This window comes from Apteryx mantelli, chromosome 2 (assembly GCF_036417845.1).
Source record: "Apteryx mantelli isolate bAptMan1 chromosome 2, bAptMan1.hap1, whole genome shotgun sequence".
Classification (NCBI taxonomy): domain Eukaryota; kingdom Metazoa; phylum Chordata; class Aves; order Apterygiformes; family Apterygidae; genus Apteryx; species Apteryx mantelli.
In genome coordinates, this window is record NC_089979.1 from 135,409,226 (window position 1) to 135,433,576 (window position 24,351).

The window sequence follows — 24,351 nt, forward strand, 5'->3', positions numbered from 1 at the left end:
TTATACACACTTTAAAACCATTAATATAAGAGGAAAACCAATATTAAAAAAAAAAAAGCTTAAGAGGAAAAAATAAGACACAAAACAGCAAGAAGAAAAAAAAGCAGTTTGACACAAGGATTCACTTTGGCTAAAAGCCTTCATTTTCTACTAGGACCTACCAGTCGCTCAGTCCTGACTCTAGTGCTTCCTTTAAGGATGCAGTGACAGGCACACCCTGCACTAATCTTTTCTGTTGTACGCTATATTTTTTTGTAATGCCATACTAACTCAGCAACCATATCCCTTTATGTTCTTGCAACACAAAGCACTTCTGGTTCTGGCTGTCTTTAAAATTTGTCTCCTGCAGAAGCCTGAAACTACAGACGTGCACTTCTTCCTGAAGAGACCAGCGTGAAGGGCTGCTCTACCCTTCTCTAAACGGCGATTTCCCATATGACTAGAAATTCGTGTAGAGATTGATACACAGAAGATTTCACATTTTCTCTTTCTTTTGTTTCATGTTCTGAGGTGTTTCCCAGATAAGTTTGCACCGTCTGATCGCACACTTCTGCTGGCATATGCCCTTAAATTGTATCTCCATATATTTAAGCGGAATGCCTGTCATATTAGAGGAGCTGAAATAATTTACGTTCCTTTGCAGATCCATCGTTTAGCCGATCTCCCCCCCCCCCCGGAAGTTTTCTTGTACAACACTCAATATTTGGAGTTCTTCAACTTAGTGTTAGTTTTGGATGCTCTGTAGTTACCACTTTTCTTAACAGCTGTATTACAGCTCCTTTTTGCTTTATCAGTTCATTCGCCAGGTGTTCTAATGAAGCATATGCATAATAAATAAGCACATCTCTGACCTCCTCTCTCCCTATTTGCTAAGAAATCTCATAACGTTAGTAAGAATAAAAGCAGCCCCCCTGCTATTTGTTTCTTTATGTAGTATTAGGCATGCCGTTAAATCACTGAAGTAGACGCAGAACCACCAGTCGTTTGCAGCAGCAGTAATGATGCCGGTGGTGCGGCAAGAGGAGGAGAGGTTCGTTGTCGCTCGGGAGCCCAGGGGCAGGAGGAAGGTAACTCGTCGGAAAAGGGCGAGGGGCGGCGGCGGCGGCGGAGCCGGGGCCGCGCACCTGCGCGCCGGGCGGCGCGGCGCGGCGCGGAGCTGTCCAATGTAGCTGCGCGCGGCACCCTGCGGCCGGGCCCCGGGGTGGGCTCCGCATCGCCCCCGCCGTCCCGCGTCGCCGGCCGCTGCCTCTTCCCTTGGCAGCACACGGTTGCTGCAAGTGGAAAAGCAAACGGAGCAGGGTGGCAGATGGGAGGCAAGAGTCTTTCCAGCTGCATCTCTCCCATAAGAGGGGATATTCGGTTTGCTCGCTCTCTTGGAAATGACGGCAGATCTTGGTCCGCGATAGGAAATATTTGCAGTCCTGTGGACAAACGGGGAGTTTTTTCACGGAGCTGGATCCTTCGGCCATCCCTACCCGTCTCCTTTGATCTGATGGGCTTTGAAATCACCTTAGAAATTAAAGACTAATTATCCCCAAAGCGGGAGTGGTAACAGTGCGTGACAAAGACGAAGATTAGGGTTTAAGAGGCAGTGCAAGGGTAATGGCCAGCCGCTCGTAAAAGCACGGTGTGCACAAATCGTGTGCCAAAGAAAATCGATCCAATTCAACTTGGGTGTGTCTAACACTGCAACAGATTGTGAGAGCCAGCCTGTTTATTTAAAGAGAGCCTGTGATGTGGGAGGGTGAAGACACAACCCCTAACTTCTTCCAGCCTCCCAAGACGAAAACCAAAACAATCCCCTACTTCCGTCCCCAAGGAAACATTGATCAAAGAAAGGTATTCAGCGGTGTCGGGTGCACGGGTGTGTTCATACGCATTTCACGGTATTTTGCGCTATGTATCCGGCGTTATCAGTGCATGCAGTCAGGTTGATTCCTACGTGCACCGCCGGTGATCGGGACGGCTCTACCAAAGGCGTGGGTAAGAGAGGCCGCTGTCCTGAGTAGCACAAGCTTATCCTCGTCTCAGGGGCAGGAGGAAGGAGTTTCAAAGCAAGTGCTTTGAAATTGCCTGAACCAAAACGAGCTTTACCAAGTAGCCTTTTACTGCCACGCTGGAAAGATGTTTGAACTCTAGCTGAAGGGGATTTAGGGGGGAATAGAGAGGCGATTCCAACAGTTACTACTGGGAATGCAATATTGGGTCCACTACAATGCTTACTTAGGCTAATGGAGGTCCTGTCATTCAGCTCCCATTGCGCTGGGATACAGGGTAAACATTCCCCGGTGACCCTCTGCATGCAGGTCCCCTCTTCAGGACATCATTAAAAGCATACATGCACTTGCCTGACATCGGTTGTCAGGCTCTCTCTCAGGGTTCAGAGATCCCGACAGAAAGCAGGAAGACAAGCGCAGTGGAAACCCGGCTCTGCTGCTGCGGGCTTTAAAGAGGCTGAAAATCGTTTGGTTGCGGGTGCGTAAGAAGAGACAAAAGTGCTCAGCAGGTAAGAGCGGAGGGTTTTTGCCAAGAAGGAACTGTCCTTGATCGCTGTGACAGGATTGACTTGCTGGGGACTCCTCTCTCGGGAGCATCCACGCGTCCCCGAGGGGGCTGCCTGTCTCCTCTCATCAGCATCACGGAGAGAAATTTTACAGCCGCTCTTTCTAGTCCTGCTAATCCTGTTATCCGCGGGGTTATAAATATTAACGTCGCTGGGGATGGGGGACCAGATTAAGCCCTCTCTGAAGTAAGATGTCAGCCAGCCTCTTCCCAGCCCACCAGCGCCCGGGGCTCTTGGATGAGCTGCACGGCAGAGCCCAGCAAATGCCGTGCCCGGAGGGGCTGCTGGGCGCCTCGGTGCTGGACTTCGTGGCCGACCTCTCCCTGGGCGCCACCGAGGACCCCCCCCGGGCCGGGCCGAGCCTGGGGCTCTACGAGTTCCCCCCCGGGCCTCCTTTCGGGGACAAAGCCCTGTCCCTCCGGGAGGGAATGGCCAGGGGGCTGCCCCTGGCTGCCTTCGGGGAAGGAGATCCCGAAGACGACGAAGAGGAAGAGGAAGAGGAGGAGGAGGAGGAGAGGATGAGGAGCGCTTCCCTCTTGGACCGGCCTAAGAGAAAGAGGGTTATCACCTACGCCCAGCGTCAGGCTGCCAACATACGGGAGAGGAAGAGGATGTTCAACCTCAACGAGGCGTTTGACCAGCTGAGGAAGAAGGTCCCCACCTTCGCCTACGAGAAGCGGCTCTCCCGCATAGAGACATTACGCCTGGCCATAGTGTACATCTCCTTCATGACTGAACTCTTGGACAGCTGCAACAGGCAGGAAGGGAGCTAGGGAGCGGGGGGCCGGGCGCGCAGCGGGGCAGGGCCCGGGCGCGCAGCGGCAGCCAGGGCGGGGGGCGTCGCCCGGGGCCCCGGGCGCTGCCGGCCGGGCGCCCCTTCCCCTGGGCACGCAGGCGGAGGCACCTTGCTTGGCTTCCTACACCGCAGCGAGGAGGAGGTACCTGTGGGCTCCAAAACGAGGAGTACTGGGGAAGTGTGCGGTTGGGAGAGGTTGGGGGGGGAGAAGAAGGGGGGAAAGATCCAGTATGTGTAGATTTTCTAATATATATGCAATAATTTTTGCAATGGGAAGAAAGAAAGAAAAAAAAAGACAGGGTTGGGGGCCTTTTGGTTGTTGTTGCTTCGCTTGCTTACTTTAAAATTCTGCAGCTTGCTGCCTTTGAGAAGGGGTCGGACGGGGCAGGAGAGGTGGTCCCATTTGTGGAGCGGCTTTCGAGTGGATTCAGTTGCCTGCTTAGCTGCCTTCCAGGGACTAGAAAAAGCTCTGCGTGTGCATTTTAGCCTAGCGCTTTCTTTTTTAAAAAAATAAACAACTCCTTTTTTCTTTGAAATCCAGCCTGACAAGTCCATGCCGTGTATCACAGGGCGAGTAAAGTGGAACATCTGGACGGAACAGTCTGTTGTCAGGATTTTCTTCTAGGGACCAGTTTGGTCCTTGCTTGTGAGCGTTCAATACTATTGCTAGTACGGAGCAGAAGCACTGGAGAAGGAGGAGGGCACGGTGCCGTGTGGGATGGCAGGGGAAAGGCCAGCAGCACGCCGAGTAGCGCTGGAAAGTCCCTGGAGAAGTGGAAAGGTGGAAGCAACAGGAGCCTGCGTGGGAAGAGATCTGGGCCCCCTGTGAGAAAGCAAACTCGGAGGCTTGTGGGCTTTGATTTTTGAGGGGGTCGGGCAGAGCCCTTCTTTTCCTCTGGATGTTTTTCCCCCTAAGCCCCTTCACGTTTCATTGCTGCGAGGAGAAATAATAATATTAATATTAATATTAAAATGCCGGAGGAGGAGGGAGGGGGGAAGCCCCGGCCGGCCGTACCCTGGGGATGGGGATCCCTGACGGGGCTCCGCCTGCGCGGACGGGGGCGGGGTGGGTCATTATTTTGATATAGGAAATACACCAAATAAATATACTAAATTACTTTAGTAATGCCTCGCAGGCCGGCTGTTAGCAGGGGGCAAGCGTGGCAGCGAGGGGGCCGTGCGGGGAGCGGGGCCGGTGGCCAAGGCCGAGGCGCCCCGCGGTGCGGGCTGGCGCCGCCGGCCCTGCGCGGGCAGTCGCGCTGCCGCGGGGAGGCGGCAGGCGGAGAAGCGCTGCGCGCCCCCGCCGCCGCCGCCGCCGCCGGCAGAGCCGCGGCTTTCTCCCGAGGTCTGCAGCAGCCTGCTCGGGGCCTAGCGCAGCCTGCACCGCAGCTCCCAGCTCTCCCGTGCTGGGCAGCGGCTCCGCGCCCCTTCGCAGCACAGATTCTTATCTCCGCTATATAAAACGGTCGTGATAATAGCGAGGTCAGCAGAGTTACCCTGGATTCAGGCCAGCACGGCTACAGTCTGCATCCAACTCTGATAGCTCTTTGATTTCTTCTCTCATGCTTTTGTTAGCTCATGGGATGATTCTTCTTCTTTTTCTCATTCCATTCACTTTAGTATTACTATCATTAATGATCTAATATCCTATATTAATATTCTGATATTCTCTTTCACTTGTTTCCTTGGATCCCTTTTCCACTTGTTTTTGTTGACCTTCCTGACTCCATACAATGCATTTGCTCTCTGCTTGTCAGAATGTTTTTTTTTCCAAGAGGCGGTCAGATAGTTAACACAGCTGGATACTCTCTAGAAGCTGGGGTGTTTCACCTCTTCAGATTTTTTTGTTTTGTTTTTTTTGCTAAAAATAAAATGAGAAAAAGGAACTAAGAATTAACAATGTTCCAAAATCAACAACTGTTCACATGACCAGATGCATTTTACTGTTACCATTGTGTCAAGCAAAAAGACGAAGACAAATTCTTTAAAGATATCGAAATGTGCAGGTCAGTGTTCATTTCTTAACACTATTTCTCCACAATGTCTATATAACTATGTTTTCCACAGCACTATTATATATCTTTTCATATTTTTTCTTGCCCATGCCACTGGATAAAATTAGAGCTCCATAACACTCTCAGTCTTAAGTTAAGAGATTCATAATGTAAACATGTCTGTAACAGATAATTCAAAAATTATTGGTTTTCTCTTCTTGGTTTAATAACAAAAAATTGGAATGTGTTCAAGATCCAAGTTTTTCCATACTTGTGTTAAAGACTAGAGAGAAGCAGAAAGAAAATGTTACATTTTATTTTTAAATATAAATCAAAATCTGAATCCTACATTATAAAATTTGATTTTAAATGGTCACAGGAAACTTTACAGCAGTAATACACAACAGTAGTGACATTCTTATTTGAGCCACTTTCTCTAAAAATAATATTTAAAATTAAAAATGCAGTTACAGTATCAACTCATGAAGACAATACACAAACAGCGCAGATCAAGTATCAAGGTGTTTTACATGTTTGTCAAAGACGTCAGAGGAGCTACTCGACTGTACAGATTTATAAGAGCTGAGAGGCTAATGAAGCTCTAGTTTATTATCCTTTATCCAAAGCAGGCAAAGATTTACCAGAATGGTAGTCTTGGCGCAACGTTTTCTTAGACACCTGTGTTAAAACTGAAGTACACCCTTACGCCTGTAAGCAGCTCGGTGAAACAGCGGGGTACCGTACCGACCATCGGCTTGCCCATGAGGATGTGTGTGAAGTCCTGGGAGCTCACCCTGCTAACAAATATCACCAGATTTTGGAATCACTGCGGACAGGCATCTCGCCGGCGTGTGATGGCAACTCACCGAGCTGACAAGAGAGGGGGCTCCGTGCTCCTCTCACCCCCCGTGAAACAGGATGGCAGGCACGAGAAGCCGGCAAAGCCCTCACCCTAACCGAGTGGCAAAACCGCTGCTGACTTGGGCGAGGCTCGGATTTCACCCGTTGTAGTTAGCTTGCTTTCGCTTGCTCAGAAACGCCGCTGCCACCAAGGCTGAAGCCAATCACAGTTCCCGGTTTCCCTAAAGCACCATGCCATTATCACCGCATTAAGCACAAAAACTGACAGTGTCAATTACTTTTGGGAAAAGATAATAGTGGGGTTTTTAAAGCCTTAAAGCTGTTTGATCATATCCCATTTTTAGATCCTGTTCTGAGGCGGGTTTGTTTATATTCTCTTTGCCCACTAAAGGCTGCCTTTCGGTAGAAAGTTGAGGTCCCTTGAAGCTATCAAGTTACGATTAGTATTCAGACACGTAAACCAAAAAATAAGTCTAAATGAAATCATATTTGAGAGGCATTACCAAGCTTTCTCAGAGAAGTAAAAATAAGCAAACGATTTTACAATCTGTAGTCAGACTGATCTTGTTTTACAGCTTCTCAACCTGAAAGTAGATTTAAGCAAATTAGTGCTGGAAACAGAACAAAATATTATGATAGCATTGCAAACTCCTGCATCCACATTTTGACCAGCTACTACGGCCCCATGATTGGTGTTTATTATCGCATTTGTCAGCGTTTCCATTATAAACACACTAGTGTGGAGGGTTTATAACTCAGCTATAAAAATTCCTTCCAGGATGAAACTTGATAAGTGAAGTCTTAGTCCAACAACACTTTTTTTTCCTTTTACAAACTTTAAAATAAATTAGTTTTTGAAGTCATGGGGTACTAAGCAAAAGTGATGGAAAAGAGTTTTTGATTTATTTTTGTTCTCCTTCAGATCAGTGGTGTTTCTCAAAGAGATTTTCTATGCGGCCCTTTTGGTCCTTTCAATGAACTTGGACCATTTTGATTTTCTTAAAATTAAAAATAGCTGAGACACTGAGGCTTAAAATGTGACTGCTGTGCATACTGAGTCCCCGTTTTCATAAGAATTTGTTGTTTTTACTAGACTTGAATACTACTGATCCACAACAATGACAGCCATATACACCTGTTACATATACACCAGAACAGTTACAAGGATACATAGGTATGCTGATTATAATCTATTTGCAGTTCAGTAAAATTTGTTGCCTTTTTCTAAAAAGTTGCTAAATTTAATCAGTTCAGAGTACTTTGTCATGTGAATAGTTGTTCCCTTCTGTGATTTCAAAAAGAGAGGTAAAGAGCCTCCTGCTGATTTGACTCTCTCCTAAGCACTGAAACCAGAAAGATAATAATTGTCCATGTTATTTCCAGTTTCATCTCATCTTACTCCAAGCTTTACAGTGATTCAAAGGAAGGTACTGCATTTTAAGGTTTTCCACACAGGAAGGAGAAAAGCTGTGTGGAGGGTCTTCACCATGCACAGATGAACTGAGAGAAAAAGGAGAAGTTAATTCAGATGCTTTTATATATATACATATATATATATAAGCATCTGAATATATATATTATCATATATCATATATCATATCATAATTATCATATATCATATACCATATCATAATATATATATTAGCACATATACATTATCTTCTACTTACTGTAACATCTTTAATTTTGTTAATGAATTCTGGCCTTTGAAAGTTACACTGTTATCAAAGAGTGGTGAATATACCACAAAAGTATAATAATAAACAGTCCACACCCAACACTATCACTGCTTGAATAATTCAGACTCATGTGGGATAGACAATCTTTCTGGACTGTATAAAAGACAATTTAGCAATGGTTTTCAAAAAATGTGCCTTAGGATCATTCATTTTCTGTATGATCAATGTGAGATACTATGTTAAGGTCCTACTTTCCAAAGATCAGTGCTGAAAGCGATAAGGCCCTTAAAAAGTCCTAGCACCACCTATAAACATCAGCTATTATCCTGGTTTTCAGGGGTGAAATGAAGGTGTGCAGCAAAGCTAGCCATTTTGTCTTCAGCTGTGACTGCACACAACAATTACATTCAGTGCTGCTGGAAAATACCAGTGTATTTTACAGTACCCTGAGAATCTTCCCCAGACTGCTGTATCCTGTACGGGCCTACCTTTCTGTGGAAATCAGGGCAGAAAGATGCCACTGTGTAGTGTGAGGAGGAGCCACCAGGCCTTGCTCCCAGAGCTGGCGAACCACTGGAACGGGTCACGCTGTCTCCACAGGCTGTTTCTGAGGCACACCTCCAGTTGCAAAAAATACCCATCATAATACATATAATGAGTGATTATAAATATAAAGAGAAGTTTTACAATAAACAGAAACTTCTGCAAGTACAAGCAAAGCCCCAGCATAGCCTTGACACACCCCCCAACGACCACCAAGACCAAGCACTCATGGCTCTTTGAATTCTCCTCCCACCCCTCCACTGCTCAGCTCCTCTCTCGACTGGTGAACAGAGGGCCCTTGCAATATAAAGAATGTCTCCTTTAAAAACACATTTATTTGAAAAATGAACATGAAATCTGGTAAAGCTACATCCAGCCACAGCACATCAGACTTCATGTTGCAATAGTGCGCTATATTTTCTATTAAAGCTGGCGCCAGTGATCACATTCTGCCATTCAGTCCACTCTGTGTGGTTGTATATTTTCTTAATGAGGATCTGAAATCAGCCCCTTCACTTAACTGACAGTCTGCCAGAATTATGCCATCTTTCCAAATGTAGAGATCATATGATCCATCTGTTGTCTGCAGCCATGCAATGGAAACACTTTCCAAAGAGAAATGTGGGTTGGCCCCAAACATACATAATTATCCAAATGCTGAAGTGTTTCAGATGTTTCAAGGTGATCTTGGACCTGATCTTGGCCATCTAAGCTCCTATGAAGTCTTTTAGAATAATGTACATAACTGAGGCATGGAGTTGGCAGCAAATTTTCTGAGTACAGGAATAATTTTAAAATTATTCTTAAATAACTATGACCTGAATCAGAGATTTAAGACTAAGGAATATCATTTTGGAGTGCTTACACTTTTAAGTAGTTCACATTTTTTGTTCTTAATAATATTATCACATATTAACCAAAAAAGTAAAGGATAGCCCTTCAGTGAATTTGCTGGAAGATGTTTTAATCAATTTTTAATCATATTGTAATGATATGCCAAAACACTGTGGCAACTCTGTAGCATCCTTGAATTTTGTACTGAAAACTACTAGATGCAAGAGAAGTTGTAGGATGGTGAATTATAGTCATGGAAAAAAAAGAAAAAGATGATTGAGAGACTGTGAAATGAAGGACTATCTGAGATCTTTCCCTGCCTTACTTGCAGACACGTGGAATTCATTTCGTCCTACATATGAGCCAGTTTAAATTTTCTTCACAGATATCTTGAATGTTGCCAAATATGATCAAACTGATAGTTTAGATCCTCATCAGGTGCCACCTCCTTGACACATAGAACCCAAATTTTAATCATGAGCAAATGGAGCTTTCACAAAAGGACTGATTACTGTGACTTGAACTAATAAACCAGACCTTGATTAGATGGAACAGGCAGTACAAGTCCTGTTGCTGAAAACGCCTTTACCAGCATAAAGGTATTAAATTTGGAGGCACGCCATTTCCAAAAAATTAGACATTCATCATGTTCTCACTGAGAGTGGTAAAAACACGAATCTTCAGTGTTCCATTGTCCCAGTCCTTTGATGGACCAAATGCATAAGCCAGTTGTCTGACTTGAGAGGATCTTGGAGTATAGAGTCAGTATTTTTTGCCTCCAAACTGAAAAGACATACTGAGTTGTTAAGAATAGTGCAGAAAGTAAAAAGCTCTGGTGAAGTTTCTTTCAAGTCTACTTTCCTTCCCAAAAGACAGTTCTCATGAAGCTGTGGTTCATTAGAATTATTTATTGGGATAGTCTTATGAAATTCTTCCATACCCACACAAACACCCAATATTATTCCAAAGATTCAAAGTGTCCTTAGGGATGGAAAGAGGGGGCTTTATGCTCAAAGTCTTTTCATTTACTGAAAACAGTCATTGACACATTTTCAAACGCTGGGAAGTATGCACAGAGAATGGTAAAGTTTGTCTTGCAGCAGCAAGGTGGAAATATTGGTTGCACTGTGGAGGTTTCCTAATCAGGGATGTTCAAGGGAAAAAAAACAAGCTGCATCTGCTGTGGGCTTTCTCTACTGTAGGCATAGAGTTGCCACTGCCTGTATGTCACTACTCTCCTGTATCTGTATTGTACCTGGGATGTTGCTATGCATCATCTGCCATGCTGTGTGTTACTGGGGAGCAGCTAATTCATTCTCTTCAGTTTTGGTGTCCTTGCAATAGCACCTAATGCAATGTGGATTTCACATACCATTTTCAATGCTCTTGAGCAAAGTTTAATGGCAACTTTTTGTCACATAATATTTTAACAACCTCTGTGACAGGGAGGAGTGGAAATCTTTTTTTGCCTCAATGAATGGCTTGGGAGGGGTATGTATGAAGAAATACAATAGCTCCCACAGCTACAAGGAATGAAAAAGCATGATCTTCTATCTATAGAAGTATAGCTCGCTCCTGATCTACACGAGGTCTTTGAGAGTACGAAGGGCTGTTCCTTGAAGTGATGGCCCGAGTGACTCTATTGCCTTCTTCCCTCCTCTCTGCATGCTTTTGGGTCGGCCCTATATCCTTCATGTCAGCAAGTGTTAAGAACTTGATTTCCCAACTGCGTACCTAATTTTAAAACATGGCTATTTTTCTTCTTTTTTGGATGAAATTTTCTACCCACAGTAAATTCTGTGTGGAAATGTTAAGGCTTAGACAGTTAACCTGTCAGCTACACTAACAAATCAGGTAGTTTGACATCTAGACCAGATAATTAGTTCCTGCAATGAACTGATGACATGAAACCACAGATGGAAGGATTTGGTGTTGCAAAATTCTACCTGCCAAATAGGAAGCTACGTTGTCCTCTTGCAAGAGACAGCCCAGTCTGGGATGCTGCTTCAAAAATAAGAATGTGGCAGCTGTTTCACTTTGTACAGCAACTGACACAGTGTTATAGGAAAGAAAATATAGAAAATTATCTTAGCTGATTGAAATTAAGCCAAATGACACTGTGCCATACCACAGCCACTCAATTACATACATTGAATGTAGATAAAGTTGTAGTTACCCATAATGGAATCTGGCCAAAAGACAACATCGTGAGTCTTTCCAAGACACTAAAGGATTTCTTACTGACCAAAAGTTCAACATCTTGGCTGAGAATAACTAGGTTGAAGGCCTTTTGGGGATAACCAAAATAGATCATAAATGTCACTGTAGATAGCTGTATGGCTGTAAGCCATTGCAATATAATTGATCAAACTTATATCTCTCTGAAAAGAATGACAACCATTTTATTGTCTTGTGTCAAATAATCCCCATTCAGCAAAAATTCCAAGAGAATTACTTCATTCAAAGTAAGCAAACATATGATACGACGACTAATGGGAAGCAGTGCAGTAAATATTGTGAGGTTGGAGTTTGCTTCTATATTTTCCTTCTTCTTTTAAAAGGCATATTGTTGACCACTATATATTGCTGTAGGATTATGAACTCAAGGTATAAACTCCATAGTTTTATAAGAAGTCTTTGCTATATTCCACCGCACATCCTCTGATTTTTAATTAATTGCAACATCTTCTGTCACTGAGAGCTGCATTAGCCCATTTGCAAAGTGTGTAACACCAAAGAATAACATTAGATCAGACATTAGAAAACCTCATAACCTGCTTGAATATGAACTGAGACATAAAGCTGGATGAAGTTTAGAGTCAGGAGAATATTTTGGAATGAAGCCTCTGCTCTGACTTTGAAAATCTGGGCCACGTTTTACTGTTTGGGGCCCGGACTGTATGTTCAGACCACTGAACTCAATTCATCTTTGCACTTACTAGGACAACATACTTTGACAACAGCATTTCTGCCATGCAGCAAAGTGTGGATGTTTTTAAGACTGAAAAGAAAATCACAGCTTTCATACAAGGGATTATTTTTAATCATGGAAAATTCCACAAAATCATCTAAAGAACAATCACTGACCCTTTACTCTGAAAGCAGCCTCTCTTAAATATTTCTCTCTATTCAACAATACTCTCGGGCTGGACCTGTTTTCATGTTTATGTTATTTAAAGTTTAATTGATCCATTTTAGGGCTTGATCCAAAGCCCGCTGAAACACTCCCTTTGACTTCAAAGGATTCTGGAACAAGTTCTTGACGAAGGCAAGCATAAATGTTCTAAAAGGAGAAACAAGTATTTCTCTGCTTCTGAGATTAGTGCTGCAAGGTCAGACAGTAGACTTGGCATGAGGATGTGTTTAGTACAGATACTTTTCAAGGCAGAAGCAGGAGTACTATGGTATTTTACAATACAGTATACAGATTGCTTTTCTGCCATAGACAGATAGAGAGATAGATAATAGAAATGAACAGTGCGTGTGCACGCGCGCATGTGTGTGTGTGTTTTACTATGTTAATTTACATTAGCATGTGAATAAAACACTGCCTTTTCTGAAAAAATGCACTAGGACTTCTGTAACCAAAATTTGTGTTCTAGATTTGCTTCTTTGTACAACCTGTTATAGTCATTAAAACTAGGGCATGGAGAAGTGAACAAGTCAATCTCCAGCGAGCAAGGTATCCTGACTAATAAATCATCATCCTGTTCTCTACAAGAGGCGCAATAGCGTATGGTAGATCTTTAGGCATCACATTGTATATCACAAAATAATTATAACCTCCCCATTTAGAAAGAAAAGTGTAGACTATTATTCCACCCTGATAGCCTTCTCTAAAGGAAAATACAACTTGACAGAGAGGGAAATAAACTCCTGCTCTCTCAAAAATACTCTAGCAGTAGCAAGTAATAGGATGTCCTTAGAGCCAAGGTAACTGTGGAAAGTATGAGATGGGTGTTCATTTCTGTGAACCTTCCCCCTCTAGGCTCCCCTCCTCTGCAGAGCTATAGTCAGCCCCTGTGTGGTCTCTGGGTGGGAGGAGGAGGAGATGGACGGGTTCCAACTTCCAGACCTGGCATCCAATCAGGCTACCAATCAAAAAAACATTTTCATTTGCCTAGGAGAGCTTATGTGTATGTTAGGATGACCTTCCAGGCCCTTTCCCTCACACTATGCTTTGCTGTCTGTCTTAGAGGTGAAAGAGACCCTATTACACTGTCTAATGAACTCCTGTGGGGTCTTCTGAGTCACTGTTGTTTCCTACATGACCCTTTTCTTCATCTTCCTCTCTGAGATCCCCAGTGCAGCTGTTAGTCAAAAGGAGACCACACTGAGCAGGGACCACTGGGAATCCTTCCCCAGGCTACAGACACTGCTAACCAGGGAAGGGCCTGCTTGCATGCTGCAATTTTGACTCTAGGAGTCTACCATGAATCGCAGGAGCTACGGGAAGAGATTGAATCCACCCCTAGGAAGCAGGCTTTGTGGAATGCTTTATCCATCATCTGTGCCTGGGGTGCTCCCTCCCCCACCTTGGAAGAAAAAGCAGAGTTTGTGGCTAAAAAGGCCTGAGGTTTTATGCAGTTTCTGTGGGCCAAGTGTATTGAAAGATTGAACACATAGATTTGAGTAACGTGTGGGAGCAAGAAGAATACAAAAAAAGGTATATTTACATAGTTCAGGAAAGATGGAAGAGATGGAAAGTCAAAAAAATCAAAGGAGTTGAAATAGCAAATAAGCTCCATTATTAATATAAATAACTATTATCCCCTGGAGTGTAGATAAGCTTGTTTTACTAAGCCGTCTTTTCAGCTTTAGACATGAAACCACAAAAATAAGACCCAGAGCCATAATTAGGGGCAGAGCTGCACGACAGTATTAGATATGTTGATCTCTTGTGGTGGAAAGGACTGGTCTTCCCTGGAGTGCAGGAGAGGCTTCCACTAAGGCTTCCACCAAGGTACTCATGCTCTGCTTAGAGAGCCCCATCCACTGTGATGAATTATTTCTGGAGCTGAATAACACATTTAAACAGAATATTTTATATTAAAACACATGTTGCAAATAATTTTGGATCTTAATTTATTAGGACTCCTGTCTCCTGTTTGGGATTGTTTGTGTGATAATGGGGACATAGGTATTTCCTGGCCTTGCACTGAGGAGAAAATCGGCAAGACAGAGCAAACCGAAACCAGACCAGACCAGACCAGAGCCAAGGCGCAGGGTCGCGCAGCGCTCCCTGCCGCCGGCCCAAGGCCCGAGGAGCGGAGAGAGCGAGGGGAGCCCAGGGCTCAGGCGCCCGGGTGCGCTCTGGACAGGGTAGGTGCGATACGAGCAACGTGACTTCCCTTCGGAGAGGGCAAAAAAGCCCTTGTCACATACTTCTGTGCCAGAAAGCCGTTATGACTTTAGCTCAAAGACCACATCACAACTCTAGATCGAGCTTAAACAAACAAACAAACAAACCATTGCAGTCATTTTGACAGTGGAACTGATTCACTAAACAATTCCCATGATGTCTTTCCCCTTTCAAGAGCTTAAAAACGAAGCAAGAGGCAAAGCAGCTTCGGATAGGAAAAACCTGCGGCCGTGTGTCCATGGAGGGCCGGTGTGCCGGGCTGCCCTCTGCCCGGAGCAGCGGCCCGGCCCGGCCCGGCCCCGCGACGCCGGCACCAGCGCTCCACGGGCGTGAGTTTGCGCGGACGAAAAGAAACGCTCGGGGCTAATTGAAACACAGCACCTTCGAGGGGATCTGTGTCTGATAAATAACCCGGGAGCGGGCGGGCAGCATCTAACTCCCGCGGCAGCTCCGATGAGGAAAAAAAAAAAAAAAAAAACAGCCTGAGCGGACTCAGCTGCAACACGAGCATCGCTGACGTGCGCCTTGCTCTAGCCTGACATACGAAGAGGCAGCCAAAGAGGAGCAGTTTGCTCACCTGGGTGCCGTGCGGGCGGCCCGCCGCGCCGGTTCGGCGGGGAATCGTGCCCCCCGGTGGCCGCCAGCTGCACAGCCCGGCCGCCGCGCCCCCGACGGGGCGGCCCTCGCCCGCCGCCCGCCGCCCGCCGCCCGCCGCCCGCCGCCGCGGCAGCGCAGCGGCGCGCACCCCGCCGCCCAGCACCGCTTACCAAGGCTTCATTACTCGCCGCCTGGAAGCTAGTCTGCACCCTCCGTTGTATGAGCTGCCGCGGTGATATAGGAAGGAAACAAAAAAAAGGGGGGGAGAAAGAACTGGAAAATAGGTCCTGCTCTGGGATACTCCATCTTCTTTCTGGCGGTTCGCTGCTCCTCGATACGAGTTTGTACCAGACCACTGTGGGAGTTCTCAGGTAATTTCCTCCCGTGCTTTGAACACGGGGCAAATTGTAGCGTAATTGCAAGTGTTCTCTTGTCCCTTTTGAAGGGACCAGGACTCGACCAGGCGTTCACCTAGCATCTTTAGGAATTAAAATGCTTTGCTGTGGAAATCAGTGGAGAAATTTCAATTGGTTTCACCGGCCTCAAAACAGATCTGGCCTCAAAACAGATCTTATCGTACAACTCCTAAGGAAATGACAAACTGGAGGTTTCCACATCAACAAATAGGCAGTCAGGAAGCCTGTCTCTGTGTGTGCATATATGCATTAGTTACATTATAGAATATCCCCTGAAATCCCCACCAGTGAGAAAGTTTTGTATTTTACCATATGAATAGCTTTTAAGAGCTGGATTACAATCTGTGTATGTATATGCAGCATCATTAATACAGAACAGCCTATTGCAACTCAACTGTCATATGTGTGTGCATGCATAACACATTGGTATACAACATTGTACTTGTAACTAGCAGATCTTGCATACATTAGTTCTTAAACTTGCCCACTAATTTATAAACAGGCAAACAAAATAAAAAGTTTAATTCATTCTTAAAGAAAAAAGAGAGAAAGAAGCAAACTGACAGTCCAGTCCCCTCCAAAGCAGCTCAATTTTCTGCCTGAGCTGATGCGGGGCATGCTTGTCCCAGCCTGAGACTCTCTGATGGGGTGCCTACACAAAAAACAAAATACTGCTGGAGGCATCTCATCCAAGTGCTTCCCTATGATCAGCCATGAATTTTGCTTCAAGGGAAATACGATCAAGATCACACTAACCATTGCAGTCCAGCTCGTTCAGTCACTCTGTTAAGGTTTCATCTTCCTAGGAGTTTGTCATTTGTTTAGCTCCAAATTCACACCCACACCTGTAATCTAGGTGTTCACTGTAACAACGTTATTCATTACTGCACAGATGAGAGAATGATGGAGTTTTCTCTTCAGGTCGTCCTGGCAGTGCCCTGTGTAAGGGCTGATCCTGCAGCACATATTTTACAGATGAGGTCCAGCAAGGCCTGCCAGAATGGAGAGACCCATGCAGACCTGGAAAGGCCTGGGAGTTGCTCGCATCTCTGCTTGCCGCCTCCAAAGAGCAGAGAGGGCTCAGAGCCCCAGGCCATGTCTCTGCGTGGCAGAGAACAGGACGTGGCACCCTTCGTCCCTTGCTCCAGAGCAGCCTGAGGTTCTACTGGAGTGGCTTTTGGAGGTCCAAAAAGTTCATTTAACACTGTGTGAACTAAACAATGATTACTGCTTTAATGTGAAATACAAAGTCCCCCACTCCACTCCCCACCCAAAGTTGTATATTTCAAAATAAACCAAAAGAAGTTGAATTGATTTTCTTTAAACTCTGCAGAGTCCCCATTCCCCTTCCCTCCCAACACAAGCACATGTATGCACACTACAAAAAACCAACAGCATATACACTCACAGAAACACACAAACACACCCTTTGAACACATATACACAGAAAACCCTGTGTCTCTCTCTCTTTCTCACACACACCCGCACATATGAATCTCTGACACATCTATCCCCCCCCCCTCCAGCACCAACTGTCTTTCTGCCACACACACTGGCACAAGGCAGGGCCACTGCCTGCTGACAGGCCTGAACAGAGGATCCAGTGGTGGGTCCCTGGGGCTCAACACTGGCCCACTCCCACCACTGGCACAGTGCAGGCCACCCAGTTCCTTCAGGCCTGTGGTGGGTGCTAGAGGCAAGAGCATGGGCTTGGTTTCCTTTGGTCCTGAGCACGCGACCTGTGAGAAAAAGATAAAACAACAACAACAACAACAACAAGATGATGGAGTTTGCCGAGTAATCATCACTCACACAGCAGTGTGCAGGCCCTGGGTAGCTCTACATGTATTCTACTGACTACTGTTGGTTGCTTTTGCTGCAGTTGCCTCCTCTGCACGCTCTGCTCCTGCCCTGCAGTGATCAGGTGGCATTCCACATCCCACTCGAAGGTCAGCCCTGACCCAGATGAGCCATGCCTCCTGCTGTAGACCCAAGCCCAAGTCTGCTGATGTCAGGCTTCACCTTTTACGCATGGCCCTGGTGTCCTGTTCCTGATGAGGTAACAACTGCTACATTTGATTTCATACTGCAATGTTGTTTCTGTAATATGAAGGGGGGAGAGAGAGAGCAGAAGGAAGGAAGGAAGGAAGGTAGGAAAAAAGTGGCAAGGCTTTTGCCAACCCCACACATATAGTTCCCCAAAAGCCTGCTGCCAAAGCAGAAGTGCACTGTGAAGACAGGCCCTTTTTATAAGGCTTGCCCATAACAAGCTCCTTATCTTTCTGAGTCCCCAGAGCTGCCTAGGGATGCTCACTGCCACAGCTTCCAACCTTTGCTCTGGGATGACACTGTCCAACATCCCAGAGGAGCATCAGGGCTCTGGGCACGGCCAAAATAATTGGTGAGAAGGAGGGGGAGTGAAAGCCAGCTCTTCCTACCTTGGAGGGAGCAGCTGTTGCAAATATGAGGGAAGCCGAAATCTCCCCACATGGGCCCTGGTGTTAAGGTGGAGGGACAGGCCTATCGGTCACTCCATACATGGCAGGGACAAACTGAAAATCAGGGGACCTGTGCCCACGCACCACAGGTCTGTGTGCCTGTGTGCTTTCCCTCCTCTGAATAAGTCACCCCCCTGTTTCGTTGTTTGCTCGCTGCGTTGGCTCGAAGGCCGAGATGGGAAAGCCCACCTGCTGCCAGCGGCAGAGCGGCGAGGCAGCTGCCGCCCCGCGGCGGCCCGAGGCCGGCCACCCCGTGCCCGACGGCCGCCGCGGGCAGCAGCGGGCAGCGGCGGGGTCTCCGGCCAGCCGCGCCGAGCCGAGCCGGGCCGAGCCGAGCCGGGCCGAGCCGGGCCGAGCCGGGCCGAGCCGAGCCGGGCCGAGCCGAGCCGGGCACCACCCGCCGCCGCGTGGCGGCCGACCCGGGCCCGGCCAGCTCAGCCCGCCGCCGGCTCTCCTGGGGTCCCGGCGTCTCGCAGCGCCCGCAGCGGGAGGCCTCTCTGTGCAAAGTGCGAGCCCACACTCAGAGGGGAGTGAGGGCTCTTTCCTCCCGAAGCAGATGGCAGTGCCCTTCAAGGAGCCTCGTCCCTCTCAGCGTTATCATTCTTCTGTTATTTTGTTCGCCCTTTTCGTCTTCCCACCTCAAACACAGCTGGGGGAGCCGCTGCGCTGCCCCGGCGCTTGCCCCCTTTGCCCGAGGTCCGAGAGTGTGCCCGACCCAAGAGACACTGCCAAGCCGGCGCTGGAGATGAGCGGTCCCCTCGCAGGGAGCCGCCGTGGTGCATCACCCCATTTGTTAATGGGTGGCAGCTTCGAGGTTTCTGTTCCAGGCTTTCCACGTTTCAATCTGAGCTGTTGTTAAAAAGACTCAACACCTGCTGCCAGCGAGGGGAGAGGAGGCACAAAGGCGGGGGAGGGGGAGAAAATGGCTTTGGCTACAAACATAAAAGAGAATTTAAAACAAGTAAGCTCGGTTCCCAGGAAGTGCCAGACTTGGGCGCCTTCAGGGAGGGCAAACTGCAGCGTGCGCTCAGCAGTCGGAGGTGAGGCAGAGCGGCTCTGCACACCCGCCCGTCTCCTGGCTTGCCAGGTTGGAGGCTGCAGGGACGCGGGTCCTCCTGGGTTTCCCTTAAGAGGAGCTCGGGGACTGGTGCATATGTATGAAGCTAGCGTTTAGTTTTCCCGCTGCTTCCACCTTTGAAGACGGCTTTTCGGATCGCAGTCCTCCAGCCTGATATGACGAGACTGTCCCGTCCTCCCTCTGCAGCCCGCAAATGTTGGGCTCCCGCAGAAAGGCAGACCCTGAGGGGGCTCGGTGATGGGAGGGCGGCGTGCGCAGGAGAGGGAGAGAGTCGGGATGTCAGCGGATGCTGCCCTGCGGAGGATTTCTCCTTCCTCCCTTCCTCTGCAAGCCGTGCCCGTTGCAGCGGGGAAAGTCCGAGAGATGCAGGCTGCCCCCGGCTGCTGAGGGCCAGCCGCCCCCCGAGTGCAAAGAGCAAGCTCCCGCTTCCCCTGCGGAGCCGTGCGCAGGGTGCGCGGGCACCCCGCGCCCCCCTGCCACAGCCCACCCCGAAGCGGAGCGCAAACTGGGGCAGCCCGAAAAAGAAACCGCGGAGAGGGAAAAGGAGAAAGGGGCTGGGGTAAGGATGTATGCGTGTGTGTGGAGGGGGAGGCTAGATCACTTGTGAATGGCTTGAAAAAAAATAACTGGGGGAGGGCGTGGAGGGGGGGAAGCGGAAACTTTCCTATAAAACTCAGCAAAAGTCCCTCCTCTCCACGTCAGGCCAATGACACTGCTGCCCCCAAACTTTCCGCCAGCAGGAGCTATAAGAACCTCCAAGTCTTCAACTTTCTCCCAATCCCAGACACCTCGAAGGGGCTCCAAGGAGGGATCGGGAGGGAATTTTTTTTGGTTGGCGTTTTTTTTCCTCTTGGATCCTGATGCCATCCCCCCTCCCCCCAAAGTGAGGTCCTCCCTCCCTCCCTCCCTCCTCCTCCTCCTCGCAGGCCAGCGAAGCAGCCGATCAAGGGGGAGCTGGCGGGTTAGGTGCCCCCCTCTTCTCCCTGCCCTCCCCCCCCTCCCGGCCCGCTTCTTGTGTCTCCCCCCAGAGATGATGCAGCAGGACGAGTCAAATTCGCCAGTCTCCCCCGCCGACGACAGCTTGAGCAACAGCGAAGAGGAGCCGGACCGGCAGCAGCTGCCCAACAACAAGAGAGGGGGGCGCAAGCGGCGCTCCAGCCGGCGCAGCGCCGGCGGCGCCGTCGGGGCCGCGGACGAGCCCTGCAGCCCGGCCCAAGGCAAGCGGGGCAAGAAGTGCGGGGCGGGCGCGGGCGGCGGGGGCGGCGGCAGCAGCAGCGGCGGCGGCAGCCCCCAGTCCTACGAGGAGCTGCAGACCCAGCGGGTCATGGCCAACGTGCGGGAGCGGCAGCGCACGCAGTCGCTGAACGAAGCCTTCGCCGCCCTGCGGAAGATCATCCCCACGCTGCCCTCGGACAAGCTGAGCAAGATCCAGACCCTCAAGCTGGCGGCCAGGTACATCGACTTCCTCTACCAGGTCCTACAGAGCGACGAGCTGGACTCCAAGATGGCAAGCTGCAGCTATGTGGCCCACGAGCGGCTCAGCTACGCCTTCTCCGTGTGGAGAATGGAGGGCGCCTGGTCCATGTCGGCATCCCACTAGCAGGCGGCGTGCCCCCCCCGCATCCCCCCGGCAGGAGCCCTAGGTAAGGCGGGGACCCCCGGAACCGGCGGGGAGGGGCCGGCGGGGCCGCCGTGGCCCGGGCGCGCGTGGCCGGGGCGCCCGCGGCGCCTCGGGGCGGGGGGCGAGCGAGGGCCCTGCGCGTCCCGGGGGCCTGGCCGCGAGGGCCGCCGGAGAGCGGGGCCGCGGGCCCTGCGTCCCGGGCGCGGCCCTCCCCGAGGAGCGCGGCCGGCCGCGTGGCCCACGCGCGGCGCTGCCGCGGGCCCGGCGGGGTGGGCTGCGGGCGGGGCCGCGGCCCCGGGCGGCCGTGCCCGAGCCAGACGGGGCCGGCCCGCGAGCGCTTTTTCGCCGAGCACTGTGGAGCCTGCCGGGCTGCCGGGATGATTCCTAGTGCTGCTAGTATTTTGAAGTGAGTCCATGTCCGCTGCGTGTTTCCCGATGTGCATTTCCTACGGCCCCACCGACCTCCTTTCTCTCGTCTCTGATACCTCTAGCTGGTTGAACTGGGGTGTCACATAGTCTCGGTACCGCATGCACAACAGAGGCACACGCTTCTTCCTTCTTTATTCGGGCACGGTATATATATTTAGAGAGAGAGAGAGAGAGAGAGAGGTATAGATATATTTATCTTTCATTTCAATAACAAGCTTTCCGCCTTCTCTGGGTTTTTGCAGATGACATTGTTCCCACAGAAGGAGAAAATGGACAATCTAGAGACTCTGAAGTTGGATACCATTTTTGGTTCTTGTCTAAAAAAATATACCAAGGATTTCTTGGAAATTAGAAGAGCTTTATCCAAATTCAAAGCAGGGCGTGGGGAGCACTTAAGGAAAGAGAAAGAGACAAGGGCTTTGGACAGTGACTACCCATTGGGCGTCTGTACAATCCACACATCTCTGCATTCTGATAGAAGTCTGAAACGTTCAATTTTTTTTTATTTTGACGAAGAATGTTGGAATTTAACTTTTTTTTATTTGCCTTTTTTGCATGCATTCCCAAGAGGTCGTGCCTATGAGCCACTGATGAAAGGAAATACATTATTGTGGACTTTCTACATTCTTGAATGAAACCAACCAACCACCCCCCCCCCCCCAAAAAAAAAATCCCCGTAGAGATGAAAACTTTTTTTTTTTTTTTTTTTTAGGGGGGAATAAGCTGGGCTCAAGCTGTTATATACAAACCTACCCGGTTCCTAACTTTTTTATTATTATTATTTTTTCCTCTGAGAAAAAAATAAACATTTTATTTATTTATTGATGACCCATGTTAAAATGCAAATAGATCCGGTGTCTAAATGCATTCCTATTTTTATGATTGTTTTGTAAATATCATTGTATATTATTTTTCTGCAATAAATAAATATGATTGAAATTTTAATAATCTTAAAGTTTGGTCTCTCTGAAAACTCAGGGTTGGAACTGGAGATAAATACCCGCTTGTTGAGCTGTAAAGACACCCAAGAGAGAGGGGGTACTAGTATAAACAAACCAGGCGAAAAAAGGCAAATAAACTAGCTACTGACAGACAGAGGCATGTTATTTATAGAGACAGCTTTATTATTCTGCACTGAAGCTCGCTGGATTTTGGGGCAAGATATATCCCCTCTGTCTCTCCCTCTTTTAATCATAACGCCATGCAGAGCTACGAGGAGAGCAGAGGAGCTCTCGCCGCGGAGCTCAAGCCCCGGCGCTGGGCTTTGCAGGCGTCTCGACCCCGAAGTGTAAGGCAGGAGAAGGGCCCATTCCCCGGCCCTTGGCGCAGACGTTTTTGCTGGTATCCCTTAGGAAGAGGCATCAGTTTTAAAGATGGGTATATCCACAGGCAAAGCAGAGAGAATGTGAGGCTGAAACAGGGAAGTGTCCAGCGAGTGGGGTTTTCCGGTGGAAGTGATGTTTGACTGTTCTGCTCTCTAGGGTTTTATTTAATATATAGACTAGAGATCAAATTTGCGTTGTTCAAGGCACGGAGGGATACGCTAACCCGCCCTCTTCTCCTTTTCTACACGTAGGACGCATGTTGCCTCTATTGCTTTTCACGGTACCTTCTACGGGTCCCCAGTATGCGGCGAAACCCCAGATGTAAGCGAGAGGAAATCTCCAGATTTGAGAGCTCGGAGGGAAGGTGAAAAGGGAAGCTGCTAAAACCAAAAACAAAACAAAAACAAAACAAAAACCCACCCAAAAACAACAAAAAAGGCCAAACCTCAAAACTGGACAGCTGATCCCGCCTCTGCTGTCACTTGCTCATCTCCCAGCGCTTCGCAGCCGGTCCGTGCCCCGGGATGCGATGCCTCCTGCCCCGCGCCTCCTGCCCCTCCGCGGCTGCGGAGGGTGCGCGGGTGCGCAGGGGGCCGCTGCAAAGCACCCGTCCCGACCCTGGGAACTCAGCAGAGTCCCCCGCTCTGTCAGGGACACTACCGCCGGGGTTCATCCAGTGTCTAGGGTAAATAGGATGGGGTGTTTATTCAAAACAGAGCCTGTTTGCGTAGCCCAGGTTGAGCTGACTTTCTTGCCTGAATGTTTTTGTTTCCATTTCCACATATTACCGTCTATTGCTGACATAACAGTATTATGAATTTAATATCGTGCATATTTTAGGCCAGTGCGCAATGTTTACAGTAGAGAGCCGGCAGCGCTTGTTTGCACTGACGGATTAGCGAGGACTTGGAAACTGGCTGGGGTCTCTGCTGGTCGCGGACCCCCGTTCCGGAGAGGAGGGGGAGCCGGCTCTCGGCTGCCGGAGGACCCCTGTGCTCCCCCCGGCGCCCGGCTCCGCAGCTCCGCGCCCAGCACCTCATGCCTCTCGAAAAAGCCAGCTCTGATGAGACCCAGCTACTGAGGAGAAGGTAGTGTTTGACTCGCTACAGAAAAAGCGAGGGGCACGGGAAGAAGACGCGGGGCTTTGGAGGTGAGGCCTGGGGGATTTTCGGGGTTGAGGGGGTAGATTTGGTTGTTCCCTTTAGGATAAGAAATCTCACCAGGGAAAGGGAGAAAACCGCTCCAAGTTTAAAAAGAGAGGAGATCGGAAAGGAACGAGGAGATGAGCTGCTCCATGCTGAGGGGAAGGCGCGTTTTATGGACGGGGATATCTGCGAAATATAAAAGAGGAATCAAGTGCATTGTAAAAAACACGGGCCAAGCTCTGCTCGCCCTCAGAAACGGGCTGAGAAATCCGGAGCAACTCCACTTGATGGGCTTAAGTCTGATCGACGCCGTCCTAACAAGTGAGCGGCCTCTGGCGCCCTGACTGTGCTAGCCCCTTCCAGCAAGCTGAAGCACACGAGGGAGAAAACCCCTCAATTTCTGTCCATGGGGCTCACGCCGCCCTCGGGTCCCCCCCCACGTCGCCTCTGGGACTCTCCAGCCGGGCTCCTCTCGGGCGCCGCCTCCCGCCCTGAGCACCCGGCGCTCAACCTCGCCGCCGGTACGTTTGCCCGACTACGAACCGTTACCTTTGCTTCATAAAAAATAATAATAATAAAAAATCTTAAAGAGGAGATAATCCTGGGTTTA

At 48.7% G+C, this 24,351-nt stretch overlaps 2 protein-coding genes across 2 annotated transcripts; both read left to right on the top strand.

Annotated features, from left to right (window-relative positions):
• The first annotated feature begins 2,754 nt into the window (after positions 1-2,754).
• FERD3L (Fer3 like bHLH transcription factor) lies at positions 2,755-3,336 on the top strand. The gene has a single exon (XM_013941494.1). The coding sequence runs from the start codon at positions 2,755-2,757 to the stop codon at positions 3,334-3,336; it is 582 nt and encodes a 193-aa protein (XP_013796948.1).
• Positions 3,337-19,765: 16,429 nt separating this feature from the next.
• On the top strand, positions 19,766-22,219 carry TWIST1 (twist family bHLH transcription factor 1). The gene is made up of 3 exons (XM_067292491.1): positions 19,766-19,780; positions 20,250-20,864; positions 21,514-22,219. The coding sequence occupies exon 2, from the start codon at positions 20,252-20,254 to the stop codon at positions 20,819-20,821; it is 570 nt and encodes a 189-aa protein (XP_067148592.1). The 5' UTR covers positions 19,766-19,780; positions 20,250-20,251; the 3' UTR covers positions 20,822-20,864; positions 21,514-22,219.
• The last annotated feature ends 2,132 nt before the right edge of the window (positions 22,220-24,351 follow it).

Bases quoted from the DNA above. Each gene is read 5' to 3' on its own strand.
- FERD3L (XM_013941494.1), top strand. From the start codon at position 2,755: ATGTCAGCCAGCCTCTTCCCAGCCCACCAGCGCCCGGGGCTCTTGGAT.
- TWIST1 (XM_067292491.1), top strand. From the start codon at position 20,252: ATGATGCAGCAGGACGAGTCAAATTCGCCAGTCTCCCCCGCCGACGAC.